Source organism: Hyla sarda, chromosome 3, assembly GCF_029499605.1.
Source record: "Hyla sarda isolate aHylSar1 chromosome 3, aHylSar1.hap1, whole genome shotgun sequence".
Lineage (NCBI taxonomy): Eukaryota > Metazoa > Chordata > Amphibia > Anura > Hylidae > Hyla > Hyla sarda.
Window position 1 is genome coordinate 318,612,745 of NC_079191.1, and position 20,303 is coordinate 318,633,047.

General features: G+C 41.6%; 1 protein-coding gene across 1 annotated transcript in view; it reads right to left on the bottom strand.

The window, feature by feature from the left end:
- LOC130362527 (saccharopine dehydrogenase-like oxidoreductase) overlaps positions 1–20,303 on the bottom strand; it is a 72,360-nt gene that overhangs the window by 25,353 nt on the left and 26,704 nt on the right. Inside the window, exons 3-8 of the mRNA XM_056567165.1 lie at positions 16,677–16,757; positions 15,415–15,544; positions 14,976–15,025; positions 12,836–12,966; positions 11,011–11,128; positions 7,011–7,130 (exon numbers count right to left, since the gene is read on the bottom strand). Coding sequence (XP_056423140.1) covers positions 7,011–7,130; positions 11,011–11,128; positions 12,836–12,966; positions 14,976–15,025; positions 15,415–15,544; positions 16,677–16,757 — 630 coding nt within the window. The remainder of the gene's footprint in view (positions 1–7,010; positions 7,131–11,010; positions 11,129–12,835; positions 12,967–14,975; positions 15,026–15,414; positions 15,545–16,676; positions 16,758–20,303) is intronic.

Consider the following 20,303-nt stretch of genomic DNA (forward strand, 5'->3'; position numbering starts at 1 on the left):
AAAGTCAGCAACCGCCGAGCCACGGGGTTCGAGCAGAATCGAAGTACTGTAACTTCACTCATCTCTAGTATTAACAAAAAAAATCAAATTTATATGCCTTACCCCAATTCTACAGATTTTAGAAATCTCATATGTCCTTCTAGTGTGCTCCCTGACTCACAATAGGCCTAAGACATAATAAAGCACCTAGTGGATTTTGACACCTCATTTTTCAGTGCCCACCGTGGTACCAGTACAGTGGAAAAACCTCACAAGTGACCCTATTTTGGAAACTACGCTCCTCAGTGAATTCATTTACGGGGGTAGCGAGCATCTTGACCCCACAGCGGTTTAAGGAAAGTTTTTAACATTAGGCCGTGAACATAAAATTTTTACTTATTAAGAACAAATGGCACATTTAGCACAAGTTGGCTAATTTTCACAAGGAACACAGGCAAACTTTATTATTCAACTTCTCCTGAACATGGCAGTACCCCATATGTAGTCATAAACCTCTTTTTGGGCACACAGTAGGGCACAAAAAGAAAGGAACGATTTTTGGCGTTTTGGATGTAGATTTTGTAGAATGATTAGCACAAAAGGTAAGGAGCATCCCTCAAGGAATACATAAAAGGGGGTAGTGAGCATTTTGACGCAAAAGAGGTTAAAAGCTAATGCTCTTAGGGATTGTGCAAAAGGAAAATTGTGATTACATCACCGATATGCCATTTAAGTGCCTTATATATTGTGCTTAGCTTGCAGACTTCCACCCCTGGAATTGTTATGTGGGTTCTCCTAGGTACGGCAATAACCAATATGTGGCACGGTCTATGCAGCCTGGGCACATGGCAGGGCACAGAATTGAAGAACTATCCAGGGCCTACTGGAGTACAAATTTAGCTGGAATGTTTCTGGGGTACAATGTCAATTTTGCTGATCCTCTGAGTAACCAGTACTGTAGAAATCGAAGAGAAATTACCCCATTTTAGAATATACACCCCTAAGGAATTCATATAAGGAGGTAGTGAGAATATTGATCCAAAAGCTAATGCTCTTGGGGATTGTGCAAAGGGAAAATTGTAAATGCCATTTAAGTGCCAAATACGTCGTGCTTTGCTTACGCAAATTTTGCTGGAGTGGTTTTGGTGTACAACGAAAAAATTTGCAGCACACTGAACCACAGATTTTGCTGGAATGGTTTTGTGGTACAAAGAAAATAATTTGGGGTATACTGTACCACAGATTGTGCTGGAATGGTTTTGGGGTGCAACAAAAAAATTTGTGGCATACCGGACCACAGATTTTGCTGGAATGGTTTTGGGGAAAAATTTACAATGATTAATGGAATGGTTAATGGGTGGAAAATTTAGGTTAGATTTTAGATGTGGGGGCATATAGAAACTGAAGAGAATGGGATAAAAAAAGATGATAGCATGGTTAATAAAAAGATAAATTTAGTAATTTAGGGATTTGTGGAACTCTTTGAAACAATCTTTTATGCACAGGCCAGGATTAAAATCAGGGCAAGCTTCACAGTGGAAAGTGGTGTCCTTTCTGATTCCATTTTGGTAGTAGACTCTACATCTTTTTTGGGTCCTTCCCTTTTTTCAACTAGAGGGGATAACATTGGGGAAATGTTGGCCAGGTACAATATGATTGTACCCTGCTGATGAGGTACTGGGGCGCTTCTACTCTCTGTGGCCAAAAATAAGGCCTTCATAACAATTTCTTTAAAATCAAGAAATGTCCCTATCCTACCTGCACTACGTGATAGCACCAATGCATTGTACAGTGCCATCTGCACAATGTGCACTACCAGCTTGAGGACTTGATCGGATAAATGCACCCCTCCCATTAATTTGTTTTATTCCAGAATACAATCTGGCTTGGAGACCATGGAACTAGTGCCTCGTACAGGGACAGGGGTAAAGCTGCTGCCATGGATGGTTTTCAATATAAGGACATCTCTTTTGTCCTTATATTTTAGCAGAAAGATGTTATTGCTGCAAAGTGCCCTGCTCTCGCCACTTGGCAATGGTTGCACAACATGTGTTCTGGGGAGGCCTTGTTGGTTTTTGCACACAGTGCCACAGGCAACAGTAGCTCTGGCAGCAAGGCACTGAAAGAGAGGCAGGCTAGAGTAAAAATTGTCCATGTAAAAGGTGATAACCTTTGTCTAAAAGTGGGTACACCATGTCCCAAAAATTTTCCCACTTACTCCAAGGGCGAGGGGGAAATTCACGGGGTTCAATAATGCTGTCTTTCCTTTCATCCACTATAAATGTATGAGTGTTCCCCCGAGATGCTTTCGCACAGCTTATACAATTTAATTTCGTACCCCACCCTCTTATTGGACAGATACTTATAGAATTTAAGCCATCCTTTTAAGTGACCTAGGGATTCATCCACACAAATGTCCTGTTCTGGGATGTATACCTCTGAATACTTGGCACTAAAATGGTCAATTGTTGGCCAAAGTTTAAAGAGGCAATCAAAAGAGTGGTCATTTGGGGGTGGGCATTGGGAATTATCATTATAATGTAGACATTTGAAGATTGCCTCAAATCTTTTGCGGAGCATTGTGTTGCAGTACAGTGGGGCATGGTACAGATTGTCTGCACTCCAATACTGCCTAGTCTCAGGCTTTTTTACTATGCCCATGTGGAGAACAAGGCCCCAAAATTTCATCATTTCACCTGAATTGACAGAGGTCCATCTTGAAAATGACGATGTGAGGTTCTGGGCTAAAAATTGTTGGGCATATACATCGGTCTGCTCCACAAACATATTGATCAATTCATCAGAAAAAAATTATTTTAAATAGTCAATTTAGGTAAGGCAATCCGTATTGAACTGAATTCCTGAGCTGTCCACAAAAGGGTTACTTGTTTGAGGGGCAGACTAAGGCAGTGTCCTGTGACGCCTTTGTCGTGGTTCCTCATCACTACTGTGGGGTGAGGAGGACGAAGACAAGAGGAATGGGGCGTATTCCTCTTCTTCCTTCCTTAGAGCCAGAAACGCTTGTCAGGGTGCTTCCAGGCCGTCTCAAACAGCTCGTCAAATTCAGCGTGTGGGCTGAAAACTTGGGGCGTTTGACGAGTACAGCGAAAGGATACTTCAGGGACTGAACCTGAAGTTCCTGGGTCATGCAGGTGGAAGGTGTCCATGACTGCCGACACCAGACTATCCACCAAGTCTGACATACGGGAGACCGGGAGCATGACCGTGGGAGTCCTGGAACGGGTGGAGGTGGACTGGGAGCAGGGGGGGGGGGGAGGCTGGTTATTGACCGGGAACGAAACTGGGTGACCGGTTCTGGCGGCGCCTGGAGGAGGAAGAGATCCAGTATGTGTGCTATAAAATGAAGTTTTCGTATGTTCGATTGTTTTGCAGCATAGGCAATCATATTACGCAGAGAAGGGGCCCTCCGAAAAGTGAGACCTGGTTTTGCTGGCAGGATGTTTTTTAGATAGGGATCTGTTGTTAAAATGTCCCAATATTTGCCCAAAATCTTCTTGATCATGTGATGTCCACCAGAGTACGTGGTTATAAAATTGGTGGTAACATAGCTTATCTAGACACATTGCTCTAACTCACCCCAATGAAAATGCAGATCATATCATATCTATTCTTCCGATTGATTTCATTCCTCCTCATGTTAACAAAAGGTTTGAAATATTATGCAAAAAGGAGAAGCTTTGGATATATACACTCCATTCATTACAACCTTAAATGAAGCCACTGAATTAATTCATTAGTAATAAATTAAAATATACAAACATTAACCTAAAAATTAGTAAAAATTTGTAGAATAAATAAAAATTAAAAAAAATTCTGTTTGCATGAAATATATGATCATGTACTATCCAGTTGCCCCACATGTTAATATCATTATTAACAGTACTATTCATCATTATTTATCATTTTTCCAGTAATCCAAATTCTCCTAAAAAATTCCATTTATACCTTAATATTATCTTGCCGCAGCAAGTTTGTGCATGAACACTTTTTTCCTCGGGGTCTCCCATACGACTCCGAACCTGATGGTTACTGTTGCTAGTTGTTCCCAAGCCCGGCGCATCGTTTTTAATTACAAATGTGTTTTATCTAAGACTGTATATATCCGCTGTATAACTACTGTTATTGTCTTTGAATTTGGAGGTATAATTAAACCGCCACTTTTCGCAGTCTTTTTTCATATAAATATGACACTGTGAGGTATCGACCTATCACTGGACCTGACGAAGAGGGGGTCCCTCCCCTCAAAATGCGTAGTCCTAGCGCTTTTAGGTCTATAAATTTTATTGTTTTTCTACTACTTGATCATCCGAGTACTTTCCTTGCCAAGCGACTCCACTGGATATACGGGAGAAGTACCAACTGGAGCACCTTTTTTCATTCACTGATGTGGACTGCAATGCATAGTAAGTCAGACAGCCACAGACAAGGAGAGATCTCACCCAGGATCCTGTGTCCAGCAGCACGGGATGACCGAAGGGATGCAGAGCTGAGCGCATCCAGCCAGGTCCACGCTGGTTCCGAACTAGGAGGGAGGGGCCAACTGACCCCTGCAGCGCGCAAACTGAGTGGTCATAGCCCAGACCTCCAGAGCGCGAGTGTGCGACCTGAGTGGTCAGAGCCCAGACCCCCAGAGTGCGAGCTATAGCCTCATTGGTGGGGGAGGAGAAACAGCCCCCTGCAGTGCACGCTTCCATATGACGGGCTACAGCATGCTCCCGGGGCACGCGCTGAGAAGAGAAGGGCCGAGGGCAGAAGAGGAGGAGGAGTCCTTGTGATCCCCGGCGAGCGATACGGCGCCTAAGAAAAGGGGGCAAAGCTAGTTAGGCCCAAGCCGTGGGCTCAATTAGTGGGCCGTACACGGCACGGGCCAAAGAAAAACAGCCTTTGTCTGTGCAGAGAAAGAAGTGGTTTGCGCAGCACAAGAAACGGGCATCACATCGCAGACTGAAGCGCTGCCGGGAGAGAAGCCACGACAGCCGGGACCTCCTCATGCCCTGCCGCGACTCACCGCTCATGGCCCAGAGGAAGAAGACTGCCGTGCAGCGCAGGAGAAGGTGAGGCAGAAACCATTAACCCCTAATGGGCCAGAAGCCATAACCCCTAATGGGCCAGGTAGAAGAGGCCTTGTTGCTCAGGGATTACAAAGTCTCCCTGTTCAGGGAAAGAGGAAACTCTGGCCCAGGAGAAGAGGTCCAGGAGGGGGGGACAAAGACCTACTCTACCACAGGGAACATACTCACTAACGAAGTCCAGCTAGGGACACCTGCCTACCCCTGGAAAACAGTGGCAAATGGGGGATCTGGACCATAGGTACGCCACCAGGTGCTGGTTGCTGGTGAGGAGGGGTTAATGGTCCATCCAGCAATGTGCCGTGCCCCAAGCTTGCAGGGGGGGGGGGGGGGAATCAGGCAGCGCCATGCTCTAGTCACCCCACACTAGAGAAAACAAAAAAAGGAAAAGAAAAACTAAACTTTAACTGAAACTTGGAAAAAAACTAAAGAAATAAGACCAGGTCTAGAGAGCTGTGTCTGCCTCCTGCTGACACTAAGCTAAAACGGAGTTGCTCAGAGCCAGGAGGTGGGTATAAACTGCTGGGAGGAGCCAACTTTCTTTTGTCTAGTGTCAACCTCCTAGTGGAAAGCAGTGTATACCCATGGTATACCCCTGTGTCCCCAATGAAGAGCTTGAGAAAGCAAACATTTTTGATTTTTTTTTTCTACGTTTACGCTGTTCACCGTAGGCGATCATAAACATATTTTTACAGATCGGACATTTACACATGCGACGATACCAAATGTGTTTATCATTTCTAATATGTGTTTATTATTTACATTTTTTTACGCTTTTATGTATTAATATGGGGAAAAGGGGTGATTTAAAGGGTTTATCAACCATAATGTGATTTTAGTACGTACCTGGGAGGCAGTAATGGACATGCTTAGGAAGGATCTGCACTTGTCTTGGGGCTATGTTGAGAGATTACCATAACACTGTGGCTAGCTTTATGTGAACTGGTAATTCACCACCGCTCGCGTCACATCCATGCCGTAAATGTATGGTGCTGTGCACGAAGTGACGCTATGCAGCGCCGTACATTTGCGCCGCAAGGGTTAAACTGATGTTAAAGAGAGCTCTTTAATATTTATGGTCTTCAATCTAAGGCTGTGTTCACACTGTCATTATGTCAGTGTTGTTTCAGTCACACAATAAACCATAATGGACCCCACTGATATGAAATGGAATCTGTTGGGGGGTTCCATCATGGTGTCCATTATTTTAACTGTAAGAATATCACAACATTCTGCATTCTTCTTCCTGCCAAATCTTAATGGAGCGGCAGATATTAGTGTGAACACAGCCTATTACTATTATTTATTTCGTTTTCAAGACCTGTAAAACCCTTTAACCCCTTCCTGCTCATAAATTGATGGCCTATTGGCCATTTATTTACATGCTGACTTTGATGAGACTGTGCACTTCTGCATGCAGAGTAATCTGCAGGATCTTGCTGTCAAGACTGCAAGCCTGACCCAGTGCTGTTCTCATACTAAATGCTATGTTCTTCAATGCAGACCTGCTGCTCCTGCTTTCAGAAAGTTTGGGGGCCTTGAAGTCCTACAGAAAAGATCGGTGTATACAGGTCACTGGTAACAGGCTACTTGCCTTTAGACCACTGTGAACAATAAGCTCTATCTGGGAACACACAAACAGATAGTGCACCTGTGTCTTCATAGCAAAAAGCAAAAAATAATAATAAAAATAAAAAAAAGTAGTCAAATGTAAAAAATAGATAACAAGCATTACTACCTTGCATCACTGAGGTCCAAGCCAGTAGGGATCAGTGCATTGGTACATACAAAAGTGGTGTCTATTACATTTCTTTGCTTTCCTCATTTGTTTAATATAGAATGCGTTTAAAGGTGATCAAAACTTCTCAGCCACTATTTCGCTCTATGAAGGCATTTCAACAGTAAAAGGCAATTTACAAAAAAAGATAAAACCATACTTACTTTTATCAGAAGTTTGCGACCAAAACTGAATTTGGTAAAGAGCAGAAAAAGGAGTCCCGCAAACATCAATTTGATAACAGATGTGATACCGCCCACTGCTGCATAAGCAGCATATTGCACCTAGTAGGAAACAATTCCATTGAGTAGAAATTCTTTGCTGCACATTTATTTAATCCAAAACATCATAAATACAACAATAAAAATTTAGTGCAATAGTAACATACTTTGCTCTCTCTGCATCTATCTATGTCTCAATGAATATATTTATATATTTTCTGAGATTTTGTAACTGGAGCTAAAGCGGAGGTCTAGGGAATGCTACCTTCAAACGTGGTGTAATGAACTGCTTTGCATTTTCCTCATAATACAAATACACACACATAGAGACACACAAAAGCACATCTACAACTGGGGATTTTTGGTAGCAGAAATTTCGACGAGGAAGTGAATTCCAAAGGAAGAATGAACATTCTGCGCAGAAAAGCCCAGTGTCAATGGGACTTTAAAGGAATAGTCCGTTACGGACTATTCTAATTCCATCCTGCCCGGGCCGTAAAAAAAAAAAAAGTGGAAAAATAAAACTTTCACTTACCTTCCTACGTTACCCCGGAGCACCGCTACAGCTGATTAGTCGGCCGGGCTGTCTACTTCCTACTTACCTTAGCCCGGAACATCACACAGCGCTTCAGCCTATCACAGGCCACAGCGATGTCCCTCCTCAGCCGGTGATAGTAGGAAGAAGACAGCCCGGCTGACCAATCAGCTGTAGCGGAGCTACGGGGGAATGTAGGAAGGTAAGTGAACTTTTTTTCACTTTTTTTGCAGCCCGGGCAGGATAGAATAAGAATAGTCCGTAACTGACTTTTCCTTAAATTTTTTGCTACTTATTTTTGCAGCTTGTGATATTTCCTCAGTGTAAACATACCCTAATAGTAGTCAGAGTTTTCTGAAGCGCTTAAAGCATTCCTATCCTTTCAGGTGACTTTTTAAAATATGCCGTTCTGTGTGTGTACATGAGGAGGAGCACTTTTTCCAGTCATTATATATCTGAAATATAGCAATATTTAGCAGATTTCCGCTCTGCAGGCTTAATCTATAACTGGTAGTTCTCCCAGTGCTGGTGGGTGGAACCTATTTTCCATGGTGTTTCGATACACTGCACACATAGTGGAAGGGAGACAGCCCTTCTATGTCTCTGTGCAGCCTAAACTGCAGCCAGCAGCCACAGCAAGAGCAGTTTAAACTGTGTATAAAGCCCTGGGATCTCTTACTTACAAAGCTGCCTGACTTGATTGCTTGTCTTCGGGTGCAAATACACTAAGTTTCTGCTCCTGTTAATCGTATCCGATAACATCCCACCAAAAACGGGATGCCAACTTATACTGATAACAAGAGCAGCAGACCACATTCACTTCTATAACAGAACAAAGTCACCCCCAAGTAAATGTACTCATAATGGCGGCTGTTGTGCTTTTAAAATAGCACTTATGTCCTGAAAGGTGTCACTAGAAGTAAATGGTGTCTTGTGCTCCAGTTAACAGCATACGTCTACATCCAGTTTTCGTCTGAAAGCGGACGGATACGATTAACGGGGCAGAAACGTAGTGTGTTCACCCCTACAGACACAGGACCAAGCTGAGCTGATTTTAAGGGAGGAACAGTTTAGAAGGTTGAGAAGGGAGGGGGTGAGAGGGAAAAAGTTTTCTTAAATCAATTTATTACACAAGTGATTTGTAATTATATACATCCAGTTCTGTATTATCATAATATTTTAATTACAAGAAACATTGCAAATAAAGCCATCCAACATTGGTACAAAGTATCTGAATTCTCTTTAATACTACAAACCTGACATTTCGGTCATATTGACCTTTATCATAATGGTATAATTAGAAGAGATCTCTAAATTTAACCATGTGGATGCATGCAGAAGGACAATGGACTACTACTTTATTTCTACACTGTTAAACTTAGTAACAGAATCTGTGAGGCTGTGACTGACAAACTCTGATCCTGGATGTTTAAAGGGGTATTCCAGGCCAAAACTTTTTTATATATCAACTGGCTCCGGAAAGTTAAACAGATTTGTAAATTACTTCGATTAAAAAATCTTAATCCTTTCAATAGTTATTAGCTTCTGAAGTTGAGTTGTTTTTTTTTAGTCTAACTGCTCACGTCCCGGGAGCTGTGCAGTTCCTATGGGGATATTTTCCCCATCATGCACAGCTCCCGGGACGTGACATCATCATTGAGCAGTTAGACAGAAAACTTCAGAAGCTAATAACTATTGGAAAGATTAAGATTTTTTAATAGAAGTAATTTACAAATCTGTTTAACTTTCCGGAGCCAGTTGATATATAAAAAAAAGTTTTTGCCTGGATTACCCCTTTAATCCTCTTTCCACCCCAATCATTACTAAATGCAGTGCTGACAAGGGTAGAAAGTACTCATTGTCATCGGAATGTCAGCAATTGCTTTGCCCAATTAACAAAGGTTGCCAAAAGTGTAAGGGAAGAGCAATATAAAAGAGTTACTGTTATTTAATTAAAATTTTGCAATGTCACAAAGATGTGCCAAAAGCTTAGATCTTTAGGGCCTAAGTATTAAGACCAGCTCTCTTTGTTAAAATATAGCTTCATAGACTTAAAATGGAGCCTGTCTCCTGTAATCAGATGCACTGAGCGTAGAGTCTGAGAGTGAAACACGCTGCTCCACGATTATGCACACATCACGTGACTGACTGAGGATTGGATAACAGCACGTCTATTAAGATATGCAGACACATGACCCCTCATACATTGGACGGTATGAGTGGAGCTGTGACGTGTATAGCTCCTATTGGCTAGCCCTGATGCGCACAACGATGCGGTACAGGGCAACGTCATAAACAGAGCACATATAAGCCTGATGGTCCGGTCTCAAATAGCCATTAGCCAATTCCCTTGAGAAAGTCAGCGTAGCTGATGAAACGTTGGGGAGGGGGGATTGAGATTGATTTTGATATCAGACCCTTGTCCTAATCTATATAGTAATATAGCACATCCAGAGCAATTGCATCTATTGCTAAATACAATGCAGTGCTAACTGAATCAGGAACACAGTCTGGAATTTTAAAACACATCTGTTAAATAAGTTTGGTCTAAGAATTTTTATATGAATAACCAATAAAGATTTTTATATTTTAAGGGGGGGGGGGGGGGGGGATTTCTAGTTTAGGGCTTACCCCTTGGGGGGGGGGGTGACCCCTAAAGGTTGTTGTTTGGATTTTTGCCCTGGAATCCTTGGGAATTTTTTGGAAGCATTATAATGGAGCCTGTCTCCCATAATCAGATGCACTGAGCGTAGAGTCTGAGAGTGAAACACACTGCTGCACACTTTACCAAGCAAGGACTAATGATCATAGTGAGTCTCAGCACTAAGACCCAGACTAATATAAACGTTTCACATTCTGTATGCTACAGCATACAAAGATTTGCTTTCAAATGGTGTATGTGGCGAAAAGCTGGCAAAGGCATTTTCCTGTTCGAGCATAACTGTGACCCGGAGCACAAAGCAAAGTCCTGAAAGGAATGGTTTTGCATGTTTGGTGTGGATAAACTCCAGTAGCCTGCCAACCCTAATACCATCTAATACTTTTAAAATGAAACACCGACTGTGAGCTTCTCGTCTAACATCATTGCCTAAACTTACGAATGCTTTTTGGCTAAATGGGTATAACATTTCATAGACTCACTTCAAAATCTTGCAGAAAGCCATCCAGAAGGCTGGAGGCTATTATATCTGGAAAGGTGGACAAAGCTAATAACTAACCATACAAATAACTATGATTTTTTAAATGGATGCCCAAGAATCTCACGTGTCTGTTATGGGCATATGTACAAATAACATTGGTCAACATTTCTTATGCACTGCTTGCGATTATTCTCCCCCATTATTTACATGTAAAAGTTGTCCAACCTTTTGTATATATAAAGAAAACATTGCCACACTTTACACTCACAGGTGTCTCCTGCAAATTCTCATAGAGATACCGTTGGCTCCTCTTCACAACAGAAACATCTGACCCCAGAAAAGGAATGGCATACTGCTGTATTTCATTACTGTAAAATACTGCACCCCTGCAAAAGATAAACAAGTATAATTCGGATGTGTCTTAAGCATTAAATATTTAAACCAAAAGAGAAAAATGTTATCAGTGTCTAAAAAACCTTAAAAATATAGCAGTGCCACAGCAAAAAATAGAAGGGAGACCAGAGACAAGTGTTATGAGTTCTCATGTTAGGCTGGGTTCACACTACGTTTTGTCCCATACGGGAGCGCATACGGCAGGGGGGAGCTAAAAGCTCGCGCTCCCGTATGTGACCGTATGCGCTCCCGTATGTCATTCATTTCAATGAGCCGACCGGAGTGAAACGTTCGGTCCGGTCGGCTCATTTTTGCGCCGTATGCGCTTTTACAACCGGACCTAAAACCGTGGTCAACCACGGTTTTAGGTCCGGTTGTAAAAGCGCATACGGCGCAAAAATGAGCCGACCGGACCGAACGTTTCACTCCGGTCGGCTCATTGAAATGAATGACATACGGGAGCGCATACGGTCACATACGGGAGCGCGAGCTTTTAGCTCCCCCCTGCCGTATGCGCTCCCGTATGGGACAAAACGTAGTGTGAACCCAGCCTTACTCTGTTTTGTAAATGCCAGAGACAAGCTACTGAATTAACTCCCATTGTTCCAAGAATCTGATGAGCACATATTTTCTTTGTTATTTACAGTGTAGTTACCGTATATACTCGAGTATAAGCGGACCCGAACATAAGCCGAGGCCCCTAATTTCACCCCAAAAACCCAGGAAAAGTTATTGACTGGACTATAAGCCAAGGGTGGGAAATACATCATCCCCCCCTGTCATCATCCAGACCCCCGTCATTAACACCCTCATCATCAGCACCCCTTCATCATCGCCACCTGTCATCATCCCCCCTTCATCATTACCCTGTCATCATCCCCCCTTCATCATCACCGCCTGTCATCATACCACCCCCCCACCCCTTCATCATCACCACCTGTCATCATCCCACCTCACCTTCATCATCACCACCTGTCAACAGTGGTCTTCAACATGTGGGCCTCCAGATGTTTCAAAACTACAACTCCCAGCATGCCCGGAAAGCCATCGGCTGTCCGGCATGCTGGGAGTTGTAGTTTTGAAACATCTGTAAGTCTGCAGGTTCATGCGCAACGTCCCTGTGCGTCGTCGCCAAGGCAACGTCACTATTCCCGGCCCGAAGCGCGGAGAAGAGGCCCGGTGAAGATGGACAGCCCGGAACGACTATCCCTCCCCACCGGACGGTCCCTGCAGCACAGATGGCCCGGACCAGCTCACCCTTCCCTCCCGCCGAGCGGAGGTGAGTACAAAACTAAAGGGGGTGGGGGGTCTGGATGATGACGAAGGCCGCAGTGGTCTTCAACCTGCGGACCTCCAGATGTTTCAAAACTACAATTCCGAGCATGCCGATGGCTGCCTGGGCTTGCTGGGAGTTGTAGTTTTGAAACATCTGGAGGTCCGCAGGTTGAAGATCACTGAGGGCGGAGAGTTCACTCGAGTATAAGCCGAGGGGGGTGTTTTCAGCACGAAAAATCGTGCTGAAAAACTCGGCTTATACTCGAGTATATACAGTATACAAAAACTTACAAATCATTTTTTCTGTTCTATTAAATGACAGTAAAAATCTAAATTTTTTGGGGTGTTGGCCACAGGTCCTTTTTAACACACAGTCGACTAATACATGCATAAATTAAATTTAACACATGAATAATAAGTCTTACCTTCTTTTTAACTTTTTGCCAATAACTGGAAGTGGCTTGAGTGCCAATTTCCTTCGAAGGCTCTTCAGATTTTCCTTGTCTGCAATTCCATGAATTGCAGACTGCCAAGTCCCATCATGAATACAAATACCCTATCAAACACAATAATACAACAAAACGTGTGGTGAGGGGAATAAATTACCAGAGTGCTAGAAACTTTTTAGGCTTGGGATTCACACTGACTTTTACACAGATGTTACTGTACCTTTAAATGTTTCCCTATGAGGTAGTTGCTCAACAATCACAATTATTCAGACATGAAAGAAACCTGCAATTGTACCTAAACTCACCATGGAGCCCAAGCTTTACTTTGTCACTTTATAAACCCCATGAGGTGAAAATAAAGCAGTGTCTATGACAACAAAATATATACTCATTAAGGACTCAGACAATTTTATTTTTACCTTTTCGTTTTTTCCTCCTCGCCTTCAAAAAAATCATAACTCTTTTATATTTATAACTCTTTTATATTGTTTTTTTTGCGCGACCAGTTGTCCGTTGTAATGCCATCACTCACTTTACCATAAAATGTATGGCAAAACCAAATAAATACTATTTGTGTGGGGAAATTAAAAAGAAAACCGCAATTTTCCAAATTTTGAAAGGTTTTGTTTTCACGCCGTACAATTTACGGTAAAAATGAATTGTGTTCTTTGGGTCAATACGATTAAAATGATACCCATAATAACATACTTTTCTATTACTGTTGCGCTTAAAAAAAAATATCGCAAACTGTTTAACCAAATTAGTACGTTTGAAATCCCCCTATTTTGAAGACCTACAACTTTTTCATTTTTCCGTATAAGCGCGCGGATTTTATTTTAATAGTTGGGATATTTACCCACTCGGTGATACCAAATATGTATATAAATTTTTTTTCAGTTTTTATTTTTTTACACTTTTTGAGGGTGAAATAGGGAAAATGGGACGATTTACGTTTTTATTGGGGGAGGGGGTTTTGTCAAATTTTTTTTTTTTACTTTTATTTTTACACTTTAATAGTCCCCATAGGGGACTATTTATAGCAATCATTCGATTGCTAATACTGTTCAGTGCTATGCATAGGACATAGCACTGATCAGTATTATCGGTCATCTTCTGCTCTGGTCTGCTCGATCAGCGCTGCAGTCGATCCGATCATCCATTTTAGTGTCCGCAATGCTGCAGATGCCGTGATCTGTATTGATCACGGCATCTGAGGGGCTAATGGCGGACATCCGCATGATCGCGGATGTCCGCCATTACCGGCGGGTCCCTGGCCGGGACCTGCCGTGCATGACCCGAGCATCGTTCCGATGCTCACGGTTATGGCTAGGACATAAATGTACGTCCTGGTGCGTTAAGTACCAGCTCACCAGGATGTACATTTACGTCCGGCGTCGTTGAGGGGTTAAAAGCAGCAGATCCTGTACATGTGCAGGATCTGCAGCAGATCCTGTAAATGTGAATGTACCCTAATACTACTCTATCAACCATGGGAAAAAATGTATGAGAGAATAAATGACTAGAAAATAACTTAACCTCTGGAAATCTGACTAGGAATGGACTCTTTGGATGCAATACTTTTGAAGCATAGTCAAAAGATAGATTGATCCATACTGTGGCATGTGCTTAGCTAGTGCCATATGTGCCTGCATAGCTGTCATACAAGGAGTTCTTTCTATTTCGTAATGGAATGTCTGTATACCAACACAAATTATTCCACTGAAGCTATAAGAATTATGCTTGCAAACTGTGGACACTTATCTGTCATATATGATTAAAGCAAATTTTTTCCAGGAGTCCAGATGGCAAATAAATGGTTCAAAGTGACAAAAATAATGTGACTCTCCTACATAAGTTATTTCTTTGGCCTGCCAATCACTTCACAGTCTAGTGTAGATGCTTCCACCTGTCAATTCACAGTCCAGAATAAATTATTTATGTGTAACAACCTTGATTTTTAATATAAAGACCAAAACATATCAACTGGCTCAAAAATGTTTTAGCTTATAATTCCAAGGCAACTAAGTGATTTTTTTTAACCTAGTATCCTGGATTGCACTTGCATTTTACTAACTAAGAATGCACACTGATTTATAAAAGAAAAAATGAAACTAACCTCTGATCCAGACTTTAAGGACAAAAAACTTTCTACAGCTGTCAAGGTTCCTGCAAATTAGAAAAAAAAAGGATTTTCTTTAGAACCATCAACATTACACCCAACGTGATGCAATGTATTTATACTGTCCTTTGTATAGTGGTGACACAGGGTTACTACAGCTCCTGGTCCTTGTAACTGCGTGGTGTGAAGCACCAAACAGCCACCGATGAGCAATTAATGTGTGGATAGGCTTATTGTAGGAGATTTGTCAGATCGCTTCTTTCATTTTTAACAAGGCCTCTGCAAAATGAAAGAAGCAATCTAACTGGTTCCTATGGGCAACTTTTCCTCTCCACAGGTTTTGATAAATCTCCACCATTGTGTGGATAGGCCATCAGTCATATTGGTCCTTGAAAACCTTTAATTTATGAAAATAAAAAGTTAACATATTATTTACCTTGTATGCTGTTTCTAGTAAATATAACTCCGAGATCAGCAGGAATGGAGTCAAAACCGCTGCTGCCAACAATATATACCCCGTTGTCTGCAGCCTGCTTGTCATACTTCAGAGCCATTGATTCCAGGAACTGTTGAGAGAACATTAGAGATTAAACATTGTGCAGGAATATCCAACTACAAAATTATACATAAACAAATTCTAGCACATAAAAAAAAAAATATATAGCACTTCATTATAAGTGTTAGGCTTTGTTTACTGAAGTACATACGGCATGTACAACATGCAGTGATACATAACACCCATAGGCTGCCATTGTTAAAAAAAATATATGCACGATGCAATAGGTGTTTGTTTGCTGGGTGCCCCTGTATTGGATCCATAAGTCAGACGTCAAGGAAATGGTGCCCAGCTGGGATTTAGTGTCCCAAAACCAATATTATAAAACCCAGCCCCACTATCCGGTTCAAATGCAAACTAACAGGGGTTGAAGTTTGGACTCCCTCACCCTGCTTCTGGCATCTTCACAATGTGGGGGATTAACCCAAGGGGAGAACATCATGCTGCATTCCCTCCCTTTTAGTAATTGAACGGATGAAGCTGGGGAGAGTACGTCTCCCTTCATTACGCATGCATAATAAAGCAAGGAGTATTCTCCTCAACTTCATTGGCACAGTGTACAAGTACCTGATGCTGGAAGGAGTCTGGTACCCCTTAAAAGTACGGTACCTTTTTTTGTAGGACACTTAGTATATTATACATGTAAATAAAGTGCAAAGATAAATCTATGCTTAAATGGGATTTTCCAAGTAATAAAAAAAATTAGGCCAAAGCCATAAGTTGTAATATTAATTTAAAAAAAGGCTGAAAACAAAAGCACTAGTCTATACTCCTAGTAATACCAGTTTAATCTTCCACCACTTCCAGCACCTCAGTTTCACCCCTTCTACAAGGCTTAGTTTATTTGGCTACAGCAATAATGTGGTCATATACCCACATCATTGTTGCAGATTATCACTGACCTCAGTGGTCTTGTGTATATACAGGTACATCAGTTTTGTGAAAAAAGGCAACGCTGGAAATAAAAGGGGAAATTATTCTGGGGAGTATGGCTTCTTTTGTTTCATATCACAACTCCCCGCAGTGTATGCAAATGTATCAGTAACCTTGAGTACTCCCAAACTAAAAAAATTAATAAAAATGAGACATATACTGTGATGAGCACATAAACCATTATAAGAGTGTGAAAATATAAGACTTACTTGAGATTCTCCACTGATATCAACAAAGTGTGCTCCATTCTCAACACAGGCCTTCACCACTGGTTCACCATAAAACCTGTACTAATAAACAAAATGTACATTCAGAATACAGATGCCTCTGTGTCAAATGTTTATCTAAACATTTATAAAACATCATTCTAGGTGGTTTCCCCATTTACTTTTAATTAGCAGTAAAGATGTAAGACTATAATGGAAAACCAGGAGACTTAGTGGCAAGTCTTATCATAAATGAAATGCATATCAGAATATGATCACTATGGCCTTTACAATATGCAAGAATGTAACTAGTGCAGTGCAAGCCAGTGTTGATCTAGTTAGCAGTTAGGCCCCTTTCACGCTACACGGATGTGGAATTCCTATCGCCCGATGCCCGGGACATGCAGTTGCAGGTGAATTTTTCAGGCCCTTAGCCCTGCTTCAGGCAAGCAGGGCTGGACCGGAGAGGCCCCCGACAAGCACGGCGGCGCTCAGAGGAGTGTATGGAGCGGGCTCCTGACTCCTGCCCGCTCCATACTCTGCAATCCCCAGCTGTCAGTAGCTGAGCTAATAGCCAGCAAGCGGCGATCCCAATTGCCACAGCTGGCTATTAACCCTTTAGACTGCCGCTGCATGTGAATGCTCCCTGGTGGGCTAGTGGGGTCATATCAATACCAAAATGGTACCGATACAAAAAACAGATTATAGCGATGCGTATGCGAAAAAAGTAGGCGGGAAAAAAAACGCTACTGGGGTCAGAAAATGGCAGTTAAAAAAAAATTCATAAAAGTTCAGGAAACTATACGAATCTGGTATTGCTATAATCAGGACAACCTAAAGTATCAAAATAACATGTTAGCTCAACTAACGTAGAAAAGAAAATTACCAAATTTGCTAAATTATATTTTACTATTTCAATTTCACTTTACCAATATTTTTATTTTTTAGTTTCAGAGAATATGTTATCGAAAAATGATTAATAATAATAATTATAGTAGTTAATTATGGCTATTACAGGGCGAGGAGGAAAAAACGAAAGTGTAAAAGCAAAACTTGGCCCGGACAAGTGGCTCGTCATGAGGGACAATAGATTTTGCTCCCTTTTAGTCCCATGGACAAGTAGTTTTTTTTATGAAATTTCCACACCCCTGCACTATAAAGTTGCTCTGTTAAAAGACCCGTTATAAACTACCGTTAGAAAAGCCTTAAAAAAACTATGTTAAACGGCCGTTACAAAATCCCATTAAAGTCTATGGGATTTTTTCATCTTCCGTTATGACCCGTTATAGCCAGTCATGAATAACGGACATTATTGGTCATGGAAGAAAAAAAGGCACATGCACTAACTTTTCTTCCATCAAAAATAATGGTGGAATAACGGCCGTTAAAATTTTAACATTGAAGTCTATGTCAAACGGATGAGCCTTTAACCCCTTAAGGAATGAGACCTTTTTACCCTTAAGGACGCAGTCCTTTTGTGCAATTATGACCACTATCACTTTATGCATTAATAACTCTGGGATGCTTTTACCGATTATTTTGATTCAGAGTTTTTTTGTGACATATATTCTACTTTAACACAGTGGTAAATTTTCATCGTTACTTGCATCCTTTCTTGGTGAAAAATCCCAAAATTTCATGAAAATTTTGCATTTTTCTAAACGTTGAAACTCTCTGCTTGTAAGGAAAATAGATATTCCAGATAAATTATATATTGATTCACACATACAATATGTCTATATTTGCCTCATAAAGTTGACATGTTTTTACTTTTGGAAGACATCAGAGGGCTTCAAAGTTCAGCAGCAATTTTCAAATTTTTCACAAAACTTTCAAAATCAGAATTTTTCAGGGACCAGTTCAGTTTTGAAGTGGATTTGTGGGGTCTTCATATTAAAAATACCCCATAAATGACCCCATTATAAAAAAACTCCCCCCCCCCCCCCCAAAGTATTCAAAATGACATTCAGAAAGTGTGTTAACCCTTTAGGTGTTTCATAGGAATAGAAGCAAACTGAAGGAGAAAATTCAAAATCTTCATTTTTTACACTCACATATTCTTGTACACCCAGTTTTTGAAATTGTTCAAGGAGTAAAAGGAGAAAAAGCCCCCCAAAATTTGCAACCCAATTTCTCTTGAGTAAGGAAATACCTCATAGGTGGATGTCAAGTGCTCTGTGGGTGCACTACAAGGCCTGCGAAGGGAAGGAGCGACAATGGGATTTTGGAGAGTAAGTTTTTCGGAAATGGTTTTTGGGGAGCATGTCACATTTAGTAAGCCCCTCTGGTGCCAGAACAGCCAAAAAAAAGAAAAAAGCAACATGGCATATCATTTTGGAAACTACACCCCTCAAGGAACGTAACAAGGGGTACAGTGAGCCAACACCCCACAGGTGTTTGACGACTTTTCGTTAAAGTCGGATGTGTAAATGGAAAAAAAAAAAATTCACTAAAATGCTGTTTTTCCCCCAAATTTAACATTTTTGAAAGGGGTTATAGGAGAAAATGCCACCCAAAATATGGAAATACCCCATGTGTGGACGTCAAGTGCACTGCTGGTGCACTACAATGCTCAGAAGAGAAGTCACATTTGGCTTTTGGAAAGCAAATTTTGCGGAAATGGTTTTTGGGGGGGAATGTCGCATTTAGGAAGCCCCTATGGTGCCAGAACAAAAAAAAAACAAACCACATGGCATACTATTTTGGAAACTACACCCCTCAAGCAACGTAACAAGGGGTACAATGAGCCTTAACACTCGACAGATGTTTGACAAATTTCCGCTAAAGTTGGACAGGAAAATGAAAAATTTGACTTTTTTCACAAAAATGCTGACGGGAACCCAAATTTTTCATTTTCACAAGGGGTAATTGGAGAAAAAGCCTCCCAAAATGTGTAACCCCATTTCTTCTGAGTATGGAAATACGCCATATGTGGATGTAAATTGCTCTGCGGGCGAACTACAATGCTCAGAAGAGAAGGAGCGCCATTGAGCGTTTGGTGATAGAATTTGGCTGGAATAGAAGTCGGGGGACATGTGCGTTTACGAATCCCCCCCCACATGTGACCCCATTTTGGAAACTACACCCCTCACAGAATTTAATAAGCGGTGCAGTGAACATTTACACCCCACTGGCATTTTTCATTTTCACGGACCACTGTTCCAAAAATCTGTCAGACACCTGTGGGGCGTAAATGCTCACTGCACCCCTTATTACATTACATGAGGGGTGTTGTTTCCAAAATGTGGTGACATGTGGGGGGGGGGTCCACTGTTATGGCACTATGGGGGCTTTGTAAACACACATGGCCTTCAATTTCGGACACATTCTCTCTCCAAAATCCCAATGGCGCTCCTTCTCTTCTGAGCATTGTAGTGCGCCAGCAGAGCACCTTACATCCACATATGGGGTATGTTCTCACTCAGAAGAAATGGGGTTACAAATTTTTGGGGGCTTTTTTCCAATTCTCCCTTGTGAAAATTAAAAATGTAGGGTAACACCAGCATTTTCACATCCAAATTTAACGAAAATTTGTCAAACACCTGTGGGGTGTTAAGGCTCACTATACCCCTTGTTACATTCAGTGAGGGGTGTAGTTTCCAAAATGTGGTCACACGTGGGTATTTTTTG